This window comes from Ptiloglossa arizonensis, chromosome 4 (assembly GCF_051014685.1).
Source record: "Ptiloglossa arizonensis isolate GNS036 chromosome 4, iyPtiAriz1_principal, whole genome shotgun sequence".
Taxonomy (NCBI): Eukaryota; Metazoa; Arthropoda; class Insecta; order Hymenoptera; family Colletidae; genus Ptiloglossa; species Ptiloglossa arizonensis.
This window is the reverse complement of record NC_135051.1, coordinates 24,433,916-24,448,338: the sequence shown is the minus strand read 5'-3', so window position 1 is coordinate 24,448,338 and position 14,423 is coordinate 24,433,916. Positions and strand designations below refer to the sequence as shown.

Genomic DNA, 14,423 nt, shown 5'->3' with positions numbered 1-14,423 from the left:
TCGAGGGGGGCCCCCCTTTCGAGTTTTCGCAAGTTCAGGGGTTCCTGCTAAGCTCGACTTTACTTTAGTTTAAAGACACGGTGACCCTGCCCCCTTCCATCTTTCTTTCTCTCGATAATTGTCATCGTTCTCATCATGTCTCCCCATTCAAATTATCAAAGACACCCGCTCCTCTCCATCTTTCTTTCCTTAGCTAATCGCCGACGTTATCTTCTCTCCAGGGGGGCCTCTTTCAAATAGTCGCAAGCTCGGGGGCACAGTCCAACTCGAGTTCATATTAGACTAACGAAGTGGGTTATATCATCTCGGCCCTCTCCATCGTTCTTCTCATAATTACCATCGACCTTATCACCCCTTGAGGGGGGTGGGGGCCTTCGAATCATCGCAAGCCAGTGTCCTATACCGAGCTCGACTTGATATTAGATTAACCAAGTAAACTATCGTTGTACTTATCCCCGGCATTCTTGTCCCCCCATAATTACCATCGATCTCATCACTTTTTGAGGGGGGCCCCCTTCGAATCTTCGCGCGCTAGTATCCTATACCGAGCTCGACTTGATATTAGACTAAACACGTAAACTGTCGTCGTACCTCACCCCGTCGTTCTTATCCTCCGGTAATTACTATCGATCTCATCACTCCTCGAGGGGGGCCCCCTTCGAATCGTCGCAAGCTAGTATCCTATACCGAGCTCGACTTGATATTAGACTAATTAAGTAAACTATCGTCGTACCTATCCCCGTCATTCTTGTCCCCCGATAATTACCATCGATCTCATCAGTCCTCGAGGGGGGCCCCCCTTTAAATAATCGCAATCCCTGTACAGAGCTCGACTTACAATCGATATTAGATCAAAAAAGTAAACTATCTCTCCGTAGTTCTTGTCCCTCGTTAATTACCACCGATCTCATCACTTCTCAAGGGGGCCCCCCTTCGAATCGTCGCAAACCAGTGTCCTACACCGAACTCGACTTGATATTAGACTAAACAAGTAAACTATCGTCGTACCTCTCTCCGTCCTTGTCCCCCGATAATTACCATCGATCTCATCACTCCTGAAGGGGGGGCCCCCCTTTAAATAATCCCAATCCCTGTACAGAGCTCGATTTACAATCGATATTAGACCAAAAAAGTAAACTATCTCTCCGTAGTTCTTGTCCCTCGTTGATTACCATCGAACTTATCGTCTCTCGAGAGGGGGCCCCCCTTCTCGATGTCCAAATCGAGCTCGATTTCGCCTCGCCTTGAAAACGCGCGACACGGTCGAGAGTCAACGACGATAACTTAGCGACAACCCGACGTAAAATACCGTAATTCCCTCGCCCGATCGTTCCATCTCGACGGAAGAAAAGAAAGGGTGGGGCGACGGTGGAGGGGGAGGGGGGCGCCCGTAGAAAGCCGGAGATGCGAAAGAGCGGATAAGAGGACAACAGAGGAGAGGACGGAGAGAGGGAACGAAGCTGGCTCGAGGTAATTGCCGGGGCATCTCTTCGCACCTCATCATCGTCATCAACAGCCGCTTCGTTCTCTTCTCGTGGTCGTCGCAGACGACGAGGGTGGCTCACCCCGGACCACCCGTTAGCGCTTTGAAGCCGCTCGATTGCCTCGGTTTTCCTCTTCATCGGAACGAGGACTCGTGGCCCCCGTATCCCGGATTCTTCCTTCCTTTATTAACGAGAAACACCGCGGTCTCGTTTAAACGAGCGGAATTTTGCAAAACGAAGGACCACCGACAGCTGCGCGTCTCTATTTTTCACGGCGCGACGCCACGCGACGCCACGCGACGTCGTCCCGCGAACTTTACACCGGGGGTCCGTCCATTGTCGTTCGGGAGGACGCGCTCGGTGAACTCCATGGATTCCGGATCGGAGAGAGAGAGAAGGAGAGAGAGAGACGAGGGAGAGAGATCGGGACAAAGGCAAAAGAAAAAAGGGGGATCCCCGTCTGTCGGAAATCGGGGTCCCCGCGCGTAGACGCGAGGCATCGCGACGCCCGTGGAATGCGAACGAGCCGCGAGCCGGACCACACATGAGGCGGTCGCCCCTAAACGACTATCGTAAAATACGATAATGCTCGTCGCTTGCTCGCTCGCTCGCTCGCTCGCTCGCTCGTGCGCGCGCGCGTGCACGCTCCCCGAACGTGGAATCCGAACTTGGATGCGCGCAAGAAGAATCGTCGCGAGGCTAAATCTACGACTCGCCTCTCGCTAAATCGTCGCGCGCCACGCGAGCTCTAGCGGATTAGCTCTAGCGCGGCTCTCGTAAGCGAGAACCGCGCACGCGTTACTCTAATGTAACGGATAATCGAGAACGTTACGGACGTCGTAATGAAATATTGATTAACAACGGCAAAAAAGTGCGTGGAACTCCGTGAACCGTATCGATCCGTGACGTTCGAAATTATGGAAGTGGGAGAGGGAGAGGTGGCGAGGGGCAAGGGGTGGGTTGAGGTAATAATAAATTGTGCAATTGTCTTCTATACCTGGGAACGATAATTGTAAAACGTGCGAGGTTCTTTCGCAACTCCCCCTCGTAACTTTCCTTCCCTTTTTTGACTCATCCACCCCGGTTTAGGGTAATTCAGGTGAAGATGGAATTGTCGAGGGAGACGAGTCTCTCTGGTCTGTTGAACACGCGATGGAGCGAGTAGGTAATTTTATATAGCGATTCTAGAGGTATTTATCTTGTATAGCGTTATAGAATTTTATATAGCGTTATAGAATTTTATATAGCGATTCCAGAGCTGTGGATCTTATATAGCGTTATAGAATTTTATATAGCGATTCTAGAGTTATGGATCTTATATAGCCTTATAGAATTTTATATAGCGATTCTAGAGCAATGTGTCTTACATAGCCTTATAGAATTTTATATAGCGAATCTAGAGCAATATATATCTTATATAGTTTTATAGAATTTTATGTAGCAATTCTAAAGCTATATATCTTATATAGCTTTGTAGAATTTTATATAGCGATTCTAGAGCTATGTGTTTTATATAGGATTATAGAATTTTATATAGCGATTCTAGAGCTACGTATCTTGTATAGCGTTATAGAATTTTATATAGCGATTCTAGAGCTATATATCTTATATAGCTTTGTAGAATTTTACGTAACGTTTTTGGATGACATTCGACGTATTGTAATTAATGGTAAGTTTGAACAGGTTTTTGTTCCGCAAAGTTGCGAGCAATGGTATATCGCACTTGTTCGAGCAGATGTTTGCGCCGTTCTCGTAAATCAAGCTTTAATAACACGTGGATATAGCTCTGAGCTACTACTGCAACGAAGCCAACTGCAATGGCGCCGATAGACGGTCCATCTATCATGCGCAATTTGGTGGATAGATGGACCACGGCACTCGGAAACGATAAAGGTGAAGATGTTTTCGAAGACGAATGAAAATCAGGGTGCGGTGAAGACTGGAACAGGGTGTTCTAAATTTGAGTAACACGTGCGCTCGTTGCGAGAAAAAATAGAACAATACGCTCTGGGTAATTACTTGACCGTACTGCGAAATTGGTGTGGTTCGATAACGTCGGATAAGTATAATAGGTAACAATTTATGTAAGAATTTTGTTTGTAATCTGATAATCTTTTTTTTTTATTATCACCAGCACCAATCTACTCCACTAATAGTAACAATTTTTTTTTGTTCGCAAAAACAATTTTTTCGTTAAAAATAATTCTTAACCGCGTCACCCGTAATGGCGATGGGGACATTGCCCGAAACTTTATTTCCTTATTTTCGCAGCGATTTACATATAAAAATACCGTGTCGCGACAAGTGCATGCTCTGCAAAAGATAATTCTCTCCACAAGCCCGTAAATATATTTAAACCATCTCTCCTTTAACACTAAGGGGGGCGGGAGGATGGAACACGACCCAAAATTTCATTTTCTGTATACAAAAATATCGTGTTGCGACAATTACACGTTCTACGAAAGATAACTCACTCCGCAAACCCCCTAAGTATAATATTCTGTGCATCTTACTGAGGGGGACCAAGGCCCAAAATTGAATTTACTTTTCCCCAGATAAAACTATCACGTCGCGAAAAATATTCCACAAAAGATAATTCTCTTCATAAACCCCTTAAGTATAATATTCAGTCTATTTTACCAAGGGGTACTAAGGCCCAAAACTTAATTTCCTTTTTCCCAGATAAAATTATCACGTCACGACTAATATTGCACAAAAGATATTTCTCTCCACAAACCCCCCAAAGTAATACTCAGTCCATCTAATCAAGGGGGACCAAGGCCCAAAATTTAATTTCTTTTTTTTCCAAATAAAAATATCACATCGCGATAAATATTCCACAAAAGATACTTCTCTCCACAAACCCCCTAAGTATAATATTCAGTCCATCTTACCAAGGGGGACCAAGGCCCAAAATTTAATTTCCTTTTTCGCAGATAAAATTATCACGTCTCGACTAATATTCCACAAAAGATAATTCTCTCCAGGAAACCGCAAATATTCAACCCCTCTCGCCCGAAATCAGTCCATAATGATAACAATAATAATTACTCCACTATCGCCCATTACGATGAATCCTGGGAAAGGCCCAACTATCAAAGACCGAATTACGGTACGAACCGACGTATCTCGTATCGATATCAGTCGCAGGAGGCCGATTGGGCGCAATTCGCGAACGAGCGGGGAAACGAAGAGTGGTGGGGGTGATGGTGTTAGTGTCGGCGACGTGTCCGCGTGTGTGCGTAGAAAGAGAAGACGATTCGTCGTACGTTTCAATCGGTAGAGAGGAAACGATTAACCGGAGCGAAAGCCGGGGCCCCGGTTCGGTCGGCGAGCAAACTAGGGGGAACCAGTCCCGAGGGCACGCGGGAGACAGCGCGTCAAACGAGAAGGAGGGAGGAGGAGGGGGTGGGGTGGGGTGGGGTGGCTGCTGCTGCTCTCTTGGCGCGGCGAGCGCGTGAAAAAAACCGGAAGAGGAATAAGAAAACAAAGAGAGAGCAACGGGCTGGGGTAGAGGGGAGGTGGGTGTGGGGGAGAAGGAGCGTGAAACGAGCAGAAGAGTAGCGGTAGCGAGAAACAAAGCGAGACACTTACGAGTTGATTCTGATAGGCGGTGACAGCGGTGAATATGGCCTCCGGGAATATGAAGGTCTTGTGAGGCTCCTTCTCGAGGTCCGTTATCGGCTTGGCCGTGCCCGAGTCCGGTCGTTTCACCAGGTGGATCCTCGGTTGGTATTTGTGCATCGAGTTCAACACCAGCTGGAAATCGTAGTGCGTATTTATCAGAGGATTTACAGCGGCTTGGTGCCTCCTCCTACGAGGATGCGTTCGCAAATAAACCGCGACCGGAGATGATCTCTCTCTCGTCCCGTAACCGGGGGTTAAACGTTTCCGACGAACGCCACGAAATTTCAAACAAGACGCGTCCGTCCGCTTCGTTCGTCGAAGCTCAAAGCTTACCGGGTCGTAAACCGTGTAAACATACCGCGGGGGAGTCCGTGCTTTCTCGCGTCACCGATTTTTGGATGAATTAAAAGGAGCAGGGGGAGAAATTCGGGTTGAGCTCTCTTGTTCGACGGAGCTCAAAGCTCTCTGGGTCGTAAAGCTGGTAAACTCGTGGTTTTTCGCGTCACTGAGTTTTGAAAGAATTAAAAGGCGTAGGGGGAGAAATTCGGGTTGAGCTCTCTCGTTTTACGGAGCTCAAAGCTCCCTGGGTCGTAAAGTGTGCAAATTTATTGAGGGGAAACTTATGCTTTCTCACGTCACTGAATTTTGGAAGAATTAAAAGACGCAGGGGGAGAAATTCGGGTTGAGCTTTCTCTTTCCGCGGAGCTCAAAGCTCCCTGGGTCGTAAAGCGTGCAAGCATACTACAAGGAACCGTGCTTTTCCCAATTTTGGAAATATTAAAAGACACGAGAGGGTAGTAGATCGGGTCGAGCTCTCTCGTACATCGAAGCTCAAAGCTTTCGGGTCGGCAAGAGTGCAAACCTACTACGAAAGAACCGTGTGTTCCCGTGTCGTTTCGGTGAGCTAAACGACACAACACAGGAGAAGAAAATCGAGTCGAGTTCTCTGGTCCTTTGAAGCTCAAAGCTTTCGGGTCGTGAAGGGTGCAACGTAACCGCAAGAGACTGTGTGTTTTCGCATTTTGGAGAAATTAAAAGACACGAAAGGGTGGTAGATCGGGTCGAGCTCTCTTGTCCTTCGAAGCTCAAAGCTTCCGGGTCGTGAAGGGTTCAACGTAACCGCAAGAAACTATGCTTTCTCCCATTTTGGAACAATTAAAAGACAGGAAAGAGTGTAAGATCGGGTTGCGCCCTCATCCTTCAAAGCTCAAAGCTTCCGGGTCGTGAAGACTTCAACTTAACCGCAAGAAACTATGCTTTCCCTCATTTTGGAACAATTAAAAGACATGAAAGGGTGCAAAATCGGGTCGAGCTCTCGTCCATCGAAGCTCAAAGCTCCCGGGTCGTGAAGACTTCAACTTAACCGCAAGAAACTGTGCTTTCCCCCGATTAGGAAAAATTGAAAGGCCCAAGGAGGGTGAGATCACACGGAGAGCTCTCTTTCCTTCGTTCCTCGAATCGTTCTCGAGGAACCCGTAGATCGACGATATAAGGGGGCATCCCGATGGAAGAAAAAGCGTATGAATTAGGAGCACTTCGCTGGCCCTCTCAGGCATTTCACCCTCCCTCCCTCCCCACGCTTACCATTCAAAAGAATCACTTTGCCTTCGTCTGGCAGCGTGTAACACCCTGAATACCAAATGAGCACCGTGAAGAACCGCTGGCCCGATCGGAGTTCCTATTTACGTCAGTCATCCGACGAATTAAGGACCCCGCTGCCGCAGACGGAGAGGGAACGGATACCCGGGAGAGTCACGACAGCGCCACCAACACCACACAGATCCACACAACAGGGTGGAGATATCGCGATCGGGGAAATCGGGCCAATTTTTGCAAGGACCCGCACGATGAGAACCAACAAAAGCTCCGGTGAGCTCACGACACCGCTCAAAAACGGGTCTTTCTTCGTGAAACTTTCCTGCTCAACATTGAACGGTTCAGTAACATTCTTCTGTGTGCAAAATGTCATCAATACGGTCGAAGAAGGTAGCACTTCGACCAGAGGATCAAACTAACTGATAAAAGATTCGTGTCATTCCTTTTATTCCACGGTTTGTATCAACATTCTCCACTTTTCACAGCTCAATATATTTTACTCCTTTCCGAAATTAAAACGAAGAACTTGTCATTAGATAAACGTCACTGCAACCTAGTCGGCTACGTCGGTCGATGCGACCTAACACTTGGAGTAACAAACAACAGATGTTGATGTACACGAACGAAAGTGACCGACTGCTCGAAAAGTAAATCGTGCACGAAGCTATCGATCCTCCCGTCTTTCTAGAAATCCAACTAAAGCGCTATACGGATAGTTTTCCATCGTTGGTGCCGGCTGACGACTTTCCACCCTAGTTACGGGCCACTTTCCACGACCGAGGCAAAACATTGTGACAATCGTCGCGTTGCAACGATTTATTAATTTTTTTACAAATCACCACGTAAGAGATTCCCCATACATGGACTCTGAACCCTGTCCAACACCAAATTCTGAACCAATCGTTGCGCTCGTACATAGAAAAATTGATGAGACAAGACACCCTTGACATTATGGTCCTTGTAGAACACTAATCCACGCGCCAGGTGTAAAACACCGAGAAATGATTCCTCGTTGGAAAGAGATCGAAGCGTTTCACGGAAGTGTGTCGCGCAAAACCAGAAATACACGTGCTCCCGAGGTAGCGAGATTCGAAGCGGAATCGGGTCAAGACGGTTGGGAATCGGCCGATATGTCTTCGCGCTTTCCACGTACCGCTCGCGATACGCTCGATCGAACTCGTCCCCCGGCGAGCCTCGAGCGCGTATACGCGGCTGGAATACGGGAGCACCGTGGCGGAAAAATATCTAATACTCACGTGACCGTGCCTGTCCATGTCGTTGTTGGTGAGCTTGACTTTCTCGAAGGAGACGACCTGCTTTCGTAGCTGCTCGCCCGTAAAAGGCGAGTCCGGGTGGACGTAGAGACGCGCCGGCGCCGGAGGATCAGCCTTCCCGGCTACCAACCAGGAGCTCCTGTGATAAGCGTATCGATACCTCTTGTTATCCACTGGGACGATGTCCATCAGAACCGCGTACCGACTGTCCGGCTTTAATCCGTTGAACGACACCCGGCACGTCGGGAACATTCGCCTGCGAACCAAACGAAACTGAGGGGGTGGGTCTGCACGGAATCATGGAAATTATTACCAAAGAGGTTAAATGTTATAGTTTTGTATAATTAACGAGGGGGATATCTTTCTTACGGGGGTTCGTGGTGAAAGAGAGAAGTGCATATGGGGAATCTTTGCCAAGAAATGAATTTCTGTTAGTGTACTAATGAAATATTATTTTTCTCTTGTATATGATGAAAAAGAGAACTAGACATGGGGAATCTTTGCCAAGAAATGAATTTTTGTGTTAGGATGTTTGATGAAAGGAATATTGTTTTTCTATTGTATATGGTGAAAGAGAAAAGTACACATGGGAAATCTTTGCCAAGAATGAATTTTTGTGTTAGGATGTTTGATAAAAGAAATATTATTCTTCTCTCGTATACAGTGAAAAAAGAAATGAACATGGGGAATTTTTACCTCGAAATAAATTTCAAGTGCCCCCCTTGTAATTGAAGTCATAAACCCCTGCTCAGTGGTAGAAGATTAAAATAGAACAGCGAGATACATGCGACCCCCTGAGAAAAATTCCCTAGCCAGAAATTATCGAGTACGACACCTCGGTACCCCTATATAATTAAACCCCCCTTCCTGAGGGGGTACGAGCTACACAATAACAGAAAATACGTCGCGAGACACGTTGGGGGGGCCCTCCACTCGAGACTTTCGTCTTCTCGCGTACCCCGGTGTAACTAAAATTATGAACCCCCCTTGGGGTACGAGGTAGAAGACAATAGATCACGGAGACACATTTGGACCCCCCTGATAATTTTGCAAATTGCATCAAAACCACGAAACCCCCCTCGTACGAGATAAATCCCAACGATAAATACAGGGTGTCCCAGTTGTCACCGGTCGATTTGAATTTCGCGCCATTTTTACACCTGAAACTTGACACAGGTCATCTGGATGGGAAATTAATCGTGAAAGGGTACACGGTGAAAGAACGCATGCAAATTGCCAACAATTTGATTAAAAAAAAGTATTCAGTTGCTCAAAAAATCATTTCGATTTTCCAACGATTTTTTAAAAAATTCAGTAGTTTTTTTTTTTTGTTGAAAATGAAACACGATTTTTTCAGAGTGTATAAGCATTTCATTAAATTACACATTCTCCATTTTGTAAAACAAAATCACTTTTCGAACAACCTAATAAATCGACCGATAACGATTGGGGCCCCTTCCAAGGCAAAAATACTTCCAAGGGGCCCGAGAAAAATTCACGTAAAAATGTTCCGGTACCCTTCCACCCCCCGAGAAATCTAGGAACCCGTTCCCCGGTATAATCGGTAAGAAAACGATCCGCAACAATTTTAGGGTTAACTCGACGAGGGGGGGAAGAACTCGTTGGTGTCGTTGGCGCAGAGGGGTGTAGGGGGCTGGTGTACCGTGTAGAGGGGGGCAGCCGGAGCGAGGGGGCAGAGGATGAGGCTGGCGTGAATGTTTTGCCTCGGAGGCCAAACATTAATACCGTGTCGGGCCCCCCGCTGCTCGACCACTAAAACGCGGGGACACCCGCCGATCTTATCTACGTCTTCTCCTCGGTCCTTGTCGACTCGGTATGCATTCATCCCGCCAGCGCCACGAGTGTGAGTAATGCTTTTATTTATCAAGCCGTCCTTTGTTAATGAATTGAACTCGGCTCGCGGGTGAAGGTGGCCCCCCCCTTCGATCTGGCCCCCCCGGACCCCTCTCAGCTGAAACAACCTCGCCCGACTCCTGAGAACTCCGTGCTTTCTTTATCCGCGCGCGCCACAGAATCAGGGGGCGGGTGTGTGTTTGGGGGTGGGGTGGGGGGGATGGATTCTTTTCGTCGGGTCGATCTCGTTAAAGCTTCTCTGAAAGCTTCGCGAATTCCCTCCTACGGAAACGTTCACGCCCACCTCGCGAACGTACGCGAGCTCGATCTGTCGGAGAACTGGCGCGATCGGGGTGGGGTGGGGGGAGACGATAGAGTCGAGCGACCCAGGGTGGTGGTGGGGGATCGCGGGAAGGGAGGATACCCGGTGTGGCCGGGAGCGAAAGAAGGGCGAACGAAAGGAAGGGGGGTTGGTCTCCATTCTGCCCTTTAAGTCTCGGCAAATAACCGAAGAAGGAACAGGGACATTGAGAGAGAGAGAGAGAGAGAGAGAGAGAGAGAGAGAGAGAGAGAGAGAGAGAGAGAGAGAGAGAAGGCAAGTGATAGGAGGGGAGGCGTTGCGAGAGGGGGTTGGTGGCGAAGGGCGGAGGAACGAACTGAGAGGTGGGGGAGGACGGTAAGTTGACGGCTGAAGGGAGCGACGAGCAGCATCGCGACGCAGATCTAATTACTAACGCGCGACTAAGCGTGCAGCCTGGGGTGGAGGAACCCCTTCGGGAGTCACCGAGCACCGTGGAAGAGCGTGGATGTTGCCGTCGCGGCGGGCAATTAGGCGCGCGTCCGCCGCGTCGTTGCTCCAACCCTACTCGCAGCCTTACCGGCCCCCTCCACCGAGCCCCCTCCCCCTCGTCCCGTCTAATTTCACCGTCAAGGGTCGTCACTCGACCGCTTCCGAAAAAGTACAAGATTTTCTCCGCTCGAGTCTATTATGCTCCGCGAGGGCTCGCAGCTACCCCCTGTTCTACGAAGTATTCGAATTATTTTTTTTTGCGGATTGCACGACGTCATCGAGGAGAAGGGATGAATATATTTTTTGGGATATTATGTATTCGGGGAACTGTCTTTGCGATTTTGGTAAAGGTATCTTTGGGTAATTGTTCGATGTTAACTAGTGGTGAATTAATTCCTTTTTTGGGAAGGGAAACGTTGTGAAGTTCTCCGAAGTTAACTAGCTGTAACAAAATTTTTTTTTGGAAAAATAATGCTTGTAATGTTCTCCAAAGTTAACGAGGAATGAATTTCTTTTTGGAAAAAGAATCTTTGTAAAATTCTCCAAAGTTAACTAGCAATGAAATAATTTCTTTTTGGAAAAAAAATCCTTATGCAATTATTCAAAGTTGACCAGCGGTGAAATAATTTTTTTTGGAAAGAGAATCCTTGTAAAATTCTCCAAAATTTAATTAGAAATGAATTTCTTTTTGGAAAAAGAATCTTTGTAAAATTATCCAAAGTTAACCAGTGATAAAATAATTTCTTTTTGGAAAAAGAACGCTTGCAAAATTATCCAAAGTATCCAAGAAACAATATCGTCGTACAATTTTTTAGTGAAAAAATGAAATTGAAATTGATGGGACCGATGTGAATCGTCCTTATCGCGACAAGTGGCGACACTATGCGGCGAGACGTATCGAAGACACAGGGGGAAACCACCTTCGATGAAAATAATTAATTCTGAAATTTCGACGTTACGCGCGTTCAACGACGAACAGCGACGCTAATTATACACCGTAGCGAAGAAAAATCACGAGACGTGATTCAACGAAAGGTAGTGACGGCCCTGAAAAGCCCACCGACGAAAATCCCGCTCAAGGTGCGATAGCTCTTGGTAGATCGGCACCTCGCTCGTTCGTATTGCCACCGGTTGTCTCAAGGACCTTTGGAAACTGGCATAAGCTCGCTGGCGTTTCCACACCGGTCCCGACTAATTGACCGACGCTCGATATAGCAATTTAACCGGCCGCCTGCCACCGTCGCTTCCTTTTTCGTACCTTTTTAATCCTCGCCTTGTAATTTCTTCTCAGCGCGCCAGCCTACCGAGATCGAATATTGAATTTCAGCCGTCGGGGCCGAGTCTCGCGAGCACCGAAGTCTAATAAAATACACGGCTGGCGTGCGCCCGGTTGAGCTTTCCTTTCCGTTTCGCCAATCTCGACGCGTCCGCGTAACCGTGCGGTTTGATTTAACCACGTAATGGATCGCGTTCTCGCGAAGACGTCGCATCAAAGGGGTAACGGATTGGCCGAACCAACGAAACGTTTAACGTCTCCCCCGTCCTCGCCTCGGCCGCGAGCATTCCATTGGGTGTCGCTGCTCTCCCACTTACCGATTAAATTTCCGGGAAGAGAGGGGGGTGGGGGGTGGGAGCGAGGACTAAGCGATCCTAGGAACAAGCGCGAAACTAACCTATCCGATCGATCTCGCGTCGAATAGACGTTTCGTTTCTTTGGATCTCGAAGCGTTGATGCCAATGTAACTTGACGAAGAGGTTAGATCTGCGTTGAGTCTAGGTTACGTTTAAGTTAAACGAGGACTAGACTATCCGAGGAAAACTAACCTATTCGATCGATCTCGCGTCGAAGTGAAGCGAAGTGAAACTTTTCTTCCGCGAGGACACGCGTGACAAATTTCACGAGTTACGATATTTTTTTAATATCGTTTTCTTTTAAATTAATTATCGTTTATCGAACGTTCCTTTGTCATTCGAATTTATCGATGCTTGTGTAGAATTTATAATTTTATAATTCGTCTGATCGAACCTCGTACAATTTTCCATGATTTTGTGTTCGTACGAGGAACGGAATGCAGGAAAATTGTTTACACGGGTGTTCGACGGACAATGATGGAACCATCGCGCCCAGTTACTCTGGAACAGGGCCAACCGCAGTTCGCGATTATTTTAAAGAACATTTCCAACAAAAGGGTCGAATTAGCGGTTCTGCAGCTGCCGTGTGAATTCTACCGTTTGTTTCTGTGTTGTTCGCCGAGACCTCTTTCACACGGCGATATCGCGTTTCGCGTATGATGGATACCGACCATAGACGCATTGTTTATGTAGAGAGTGATCTTCACGGTAGAGGACAGAAGCTACAACGACATCAAAGGCCTTTCACGAGGGACAATGATTATATTATATTCCAAAATGGAGAATATATAATTTAATCGAATGTTTATACGGTCTAAAAAAAATCGTGTTTCATTTTCACCAAAAAAAAAAAATAAATAAAAAATGAGAGGACTTTCCGAACAACCCAATACTTCCGAACTAATCGCGACTACTGTGCCCTCTGGCGAGAGAATCTGGTAGAGGTTGTTTCTCTCGAAATATACGGAATCTCGTGTGTTCGATTTTGTGTCCTCGGTCGGTCGAGGTTCTTGGAATCGGGGCAGATGCGGAGGATCTCGCTCGTTTGCGGTATCGGCGTACAATGATCCAACGTAACGATCAATTTATAGCAACGGTACAGAAAATTTGCCACCATTGTAACCGTAAACGGGATTCGAACCACGTTGACGAGGAGGCGAAATGCTTCCGGAGAAACGATTACCACGATCGGAGAAACGATTAATCTTTCACTAAAAACACATTGTTAACCTCTTGCCCAAACGATCGATCGAGACGAATGGATCTTGTAAATGTTTGAACTAAATACCGAGTTAAGTTCCCCGTATTGAACACAGAACAAAATGGATAACTGCACCCACAGAACGAAAGAACACAATACAGAAAGTGTAGTAACTGTCGTATTTGGAGAAGAGAAAAGCTTCCATCTTGTATTAAAACAAATGGTTCCTTCGGTCTGAATAATCACTACTCTCGAGAGTTCCTGCAATTTCGTACCGAGCGCCAAATTACCCTAAAGGCATTGTTTCCCTCAAAATTGCCCGGTGTATCGCCGTGTGAAAGAATGGCCGGATCGGAACACGTACCACCGTGCGAAAGAACGGTCCAAGAGTCTCCGATCGCGCGATTATTAATCGATCACCGGAACACCCGTCGCGAGACTAGAAAACCGATCGTGGAACCTAGCGATCGTCGAGAATCCCGAATGCTGTACCAAATTCAGCTTACCTTCCAGTCTTGGTAATGATCATCTCGGTGCCCAACTCGTTGAACTTGTCCCACAGGTCTTTCGTCTCTAGGTGGCACACCACGTGCCTAAGCTCCTCGCAATTGGACCGTTCCTGAAGCAGAGGATTCACGGGCGAGGCGGCCTTGCCGCTGGTACTTCCGGTGTCGTCCGTCTCCGGGTCGTCTTCCGCGACGATCGATTCCTGAATCGCTGGCCCACCGCGAACGACGCCAGAGACGCTCGGTTCCCTCTCTGAAACGCACAAAAGAGGAGAAATGAAGTGCGTTTGAGGCTCCGACCAGCACCGATGTTCAACACCTTTGCAACCCTCGCCATTCGAGTTGACGCGGTGACTCGATAGGTGACGATTTTCATTTAAGTTTTGTTTCTTTGAATCTCGAAGGGTCGATACCAATGTAACTTTGTGAATAGGTTAGGTCCAGGTTAAGTCTACGTTA

The 14,423-nt window shown here is 47.3% G+C and overlaps 1 protein-coding gene across 2 annotated transcripts in view; it reads right to left on the bottom strand.

Annotated features, from left to right (window-relative positions):
- Positions 1 to 14,423, bottom strand: part of LOC143145435 (uncharacterized) — a 46,605-nt gene that overhangs the window by 12,315 nt on the left and 19,867 nt on the right. For both annotated transcript variants that reach the window (XM_076308809.1, XM_076308810.1), the window contains exons 2-4: positions 13,965 to 14,217; positions 7,964 to 8,237; positions 5,079 to 5,243 (exon numbers count right to left, since the gene is read on the bottom strand). In XM_076308809.1, coding sequence (XP_076164924.1) covers positions 5,079 to 5,243; positions 7,964 to 8,237; positions 13,965 to 14,217 — 692 coding nt within the window. The remainder of the gene's footprint in view (positions 1 to 5,078; positions 5,244 to 7,963; positions 8,238 to 13,964; positions 14,218 to 14,423) is intronic.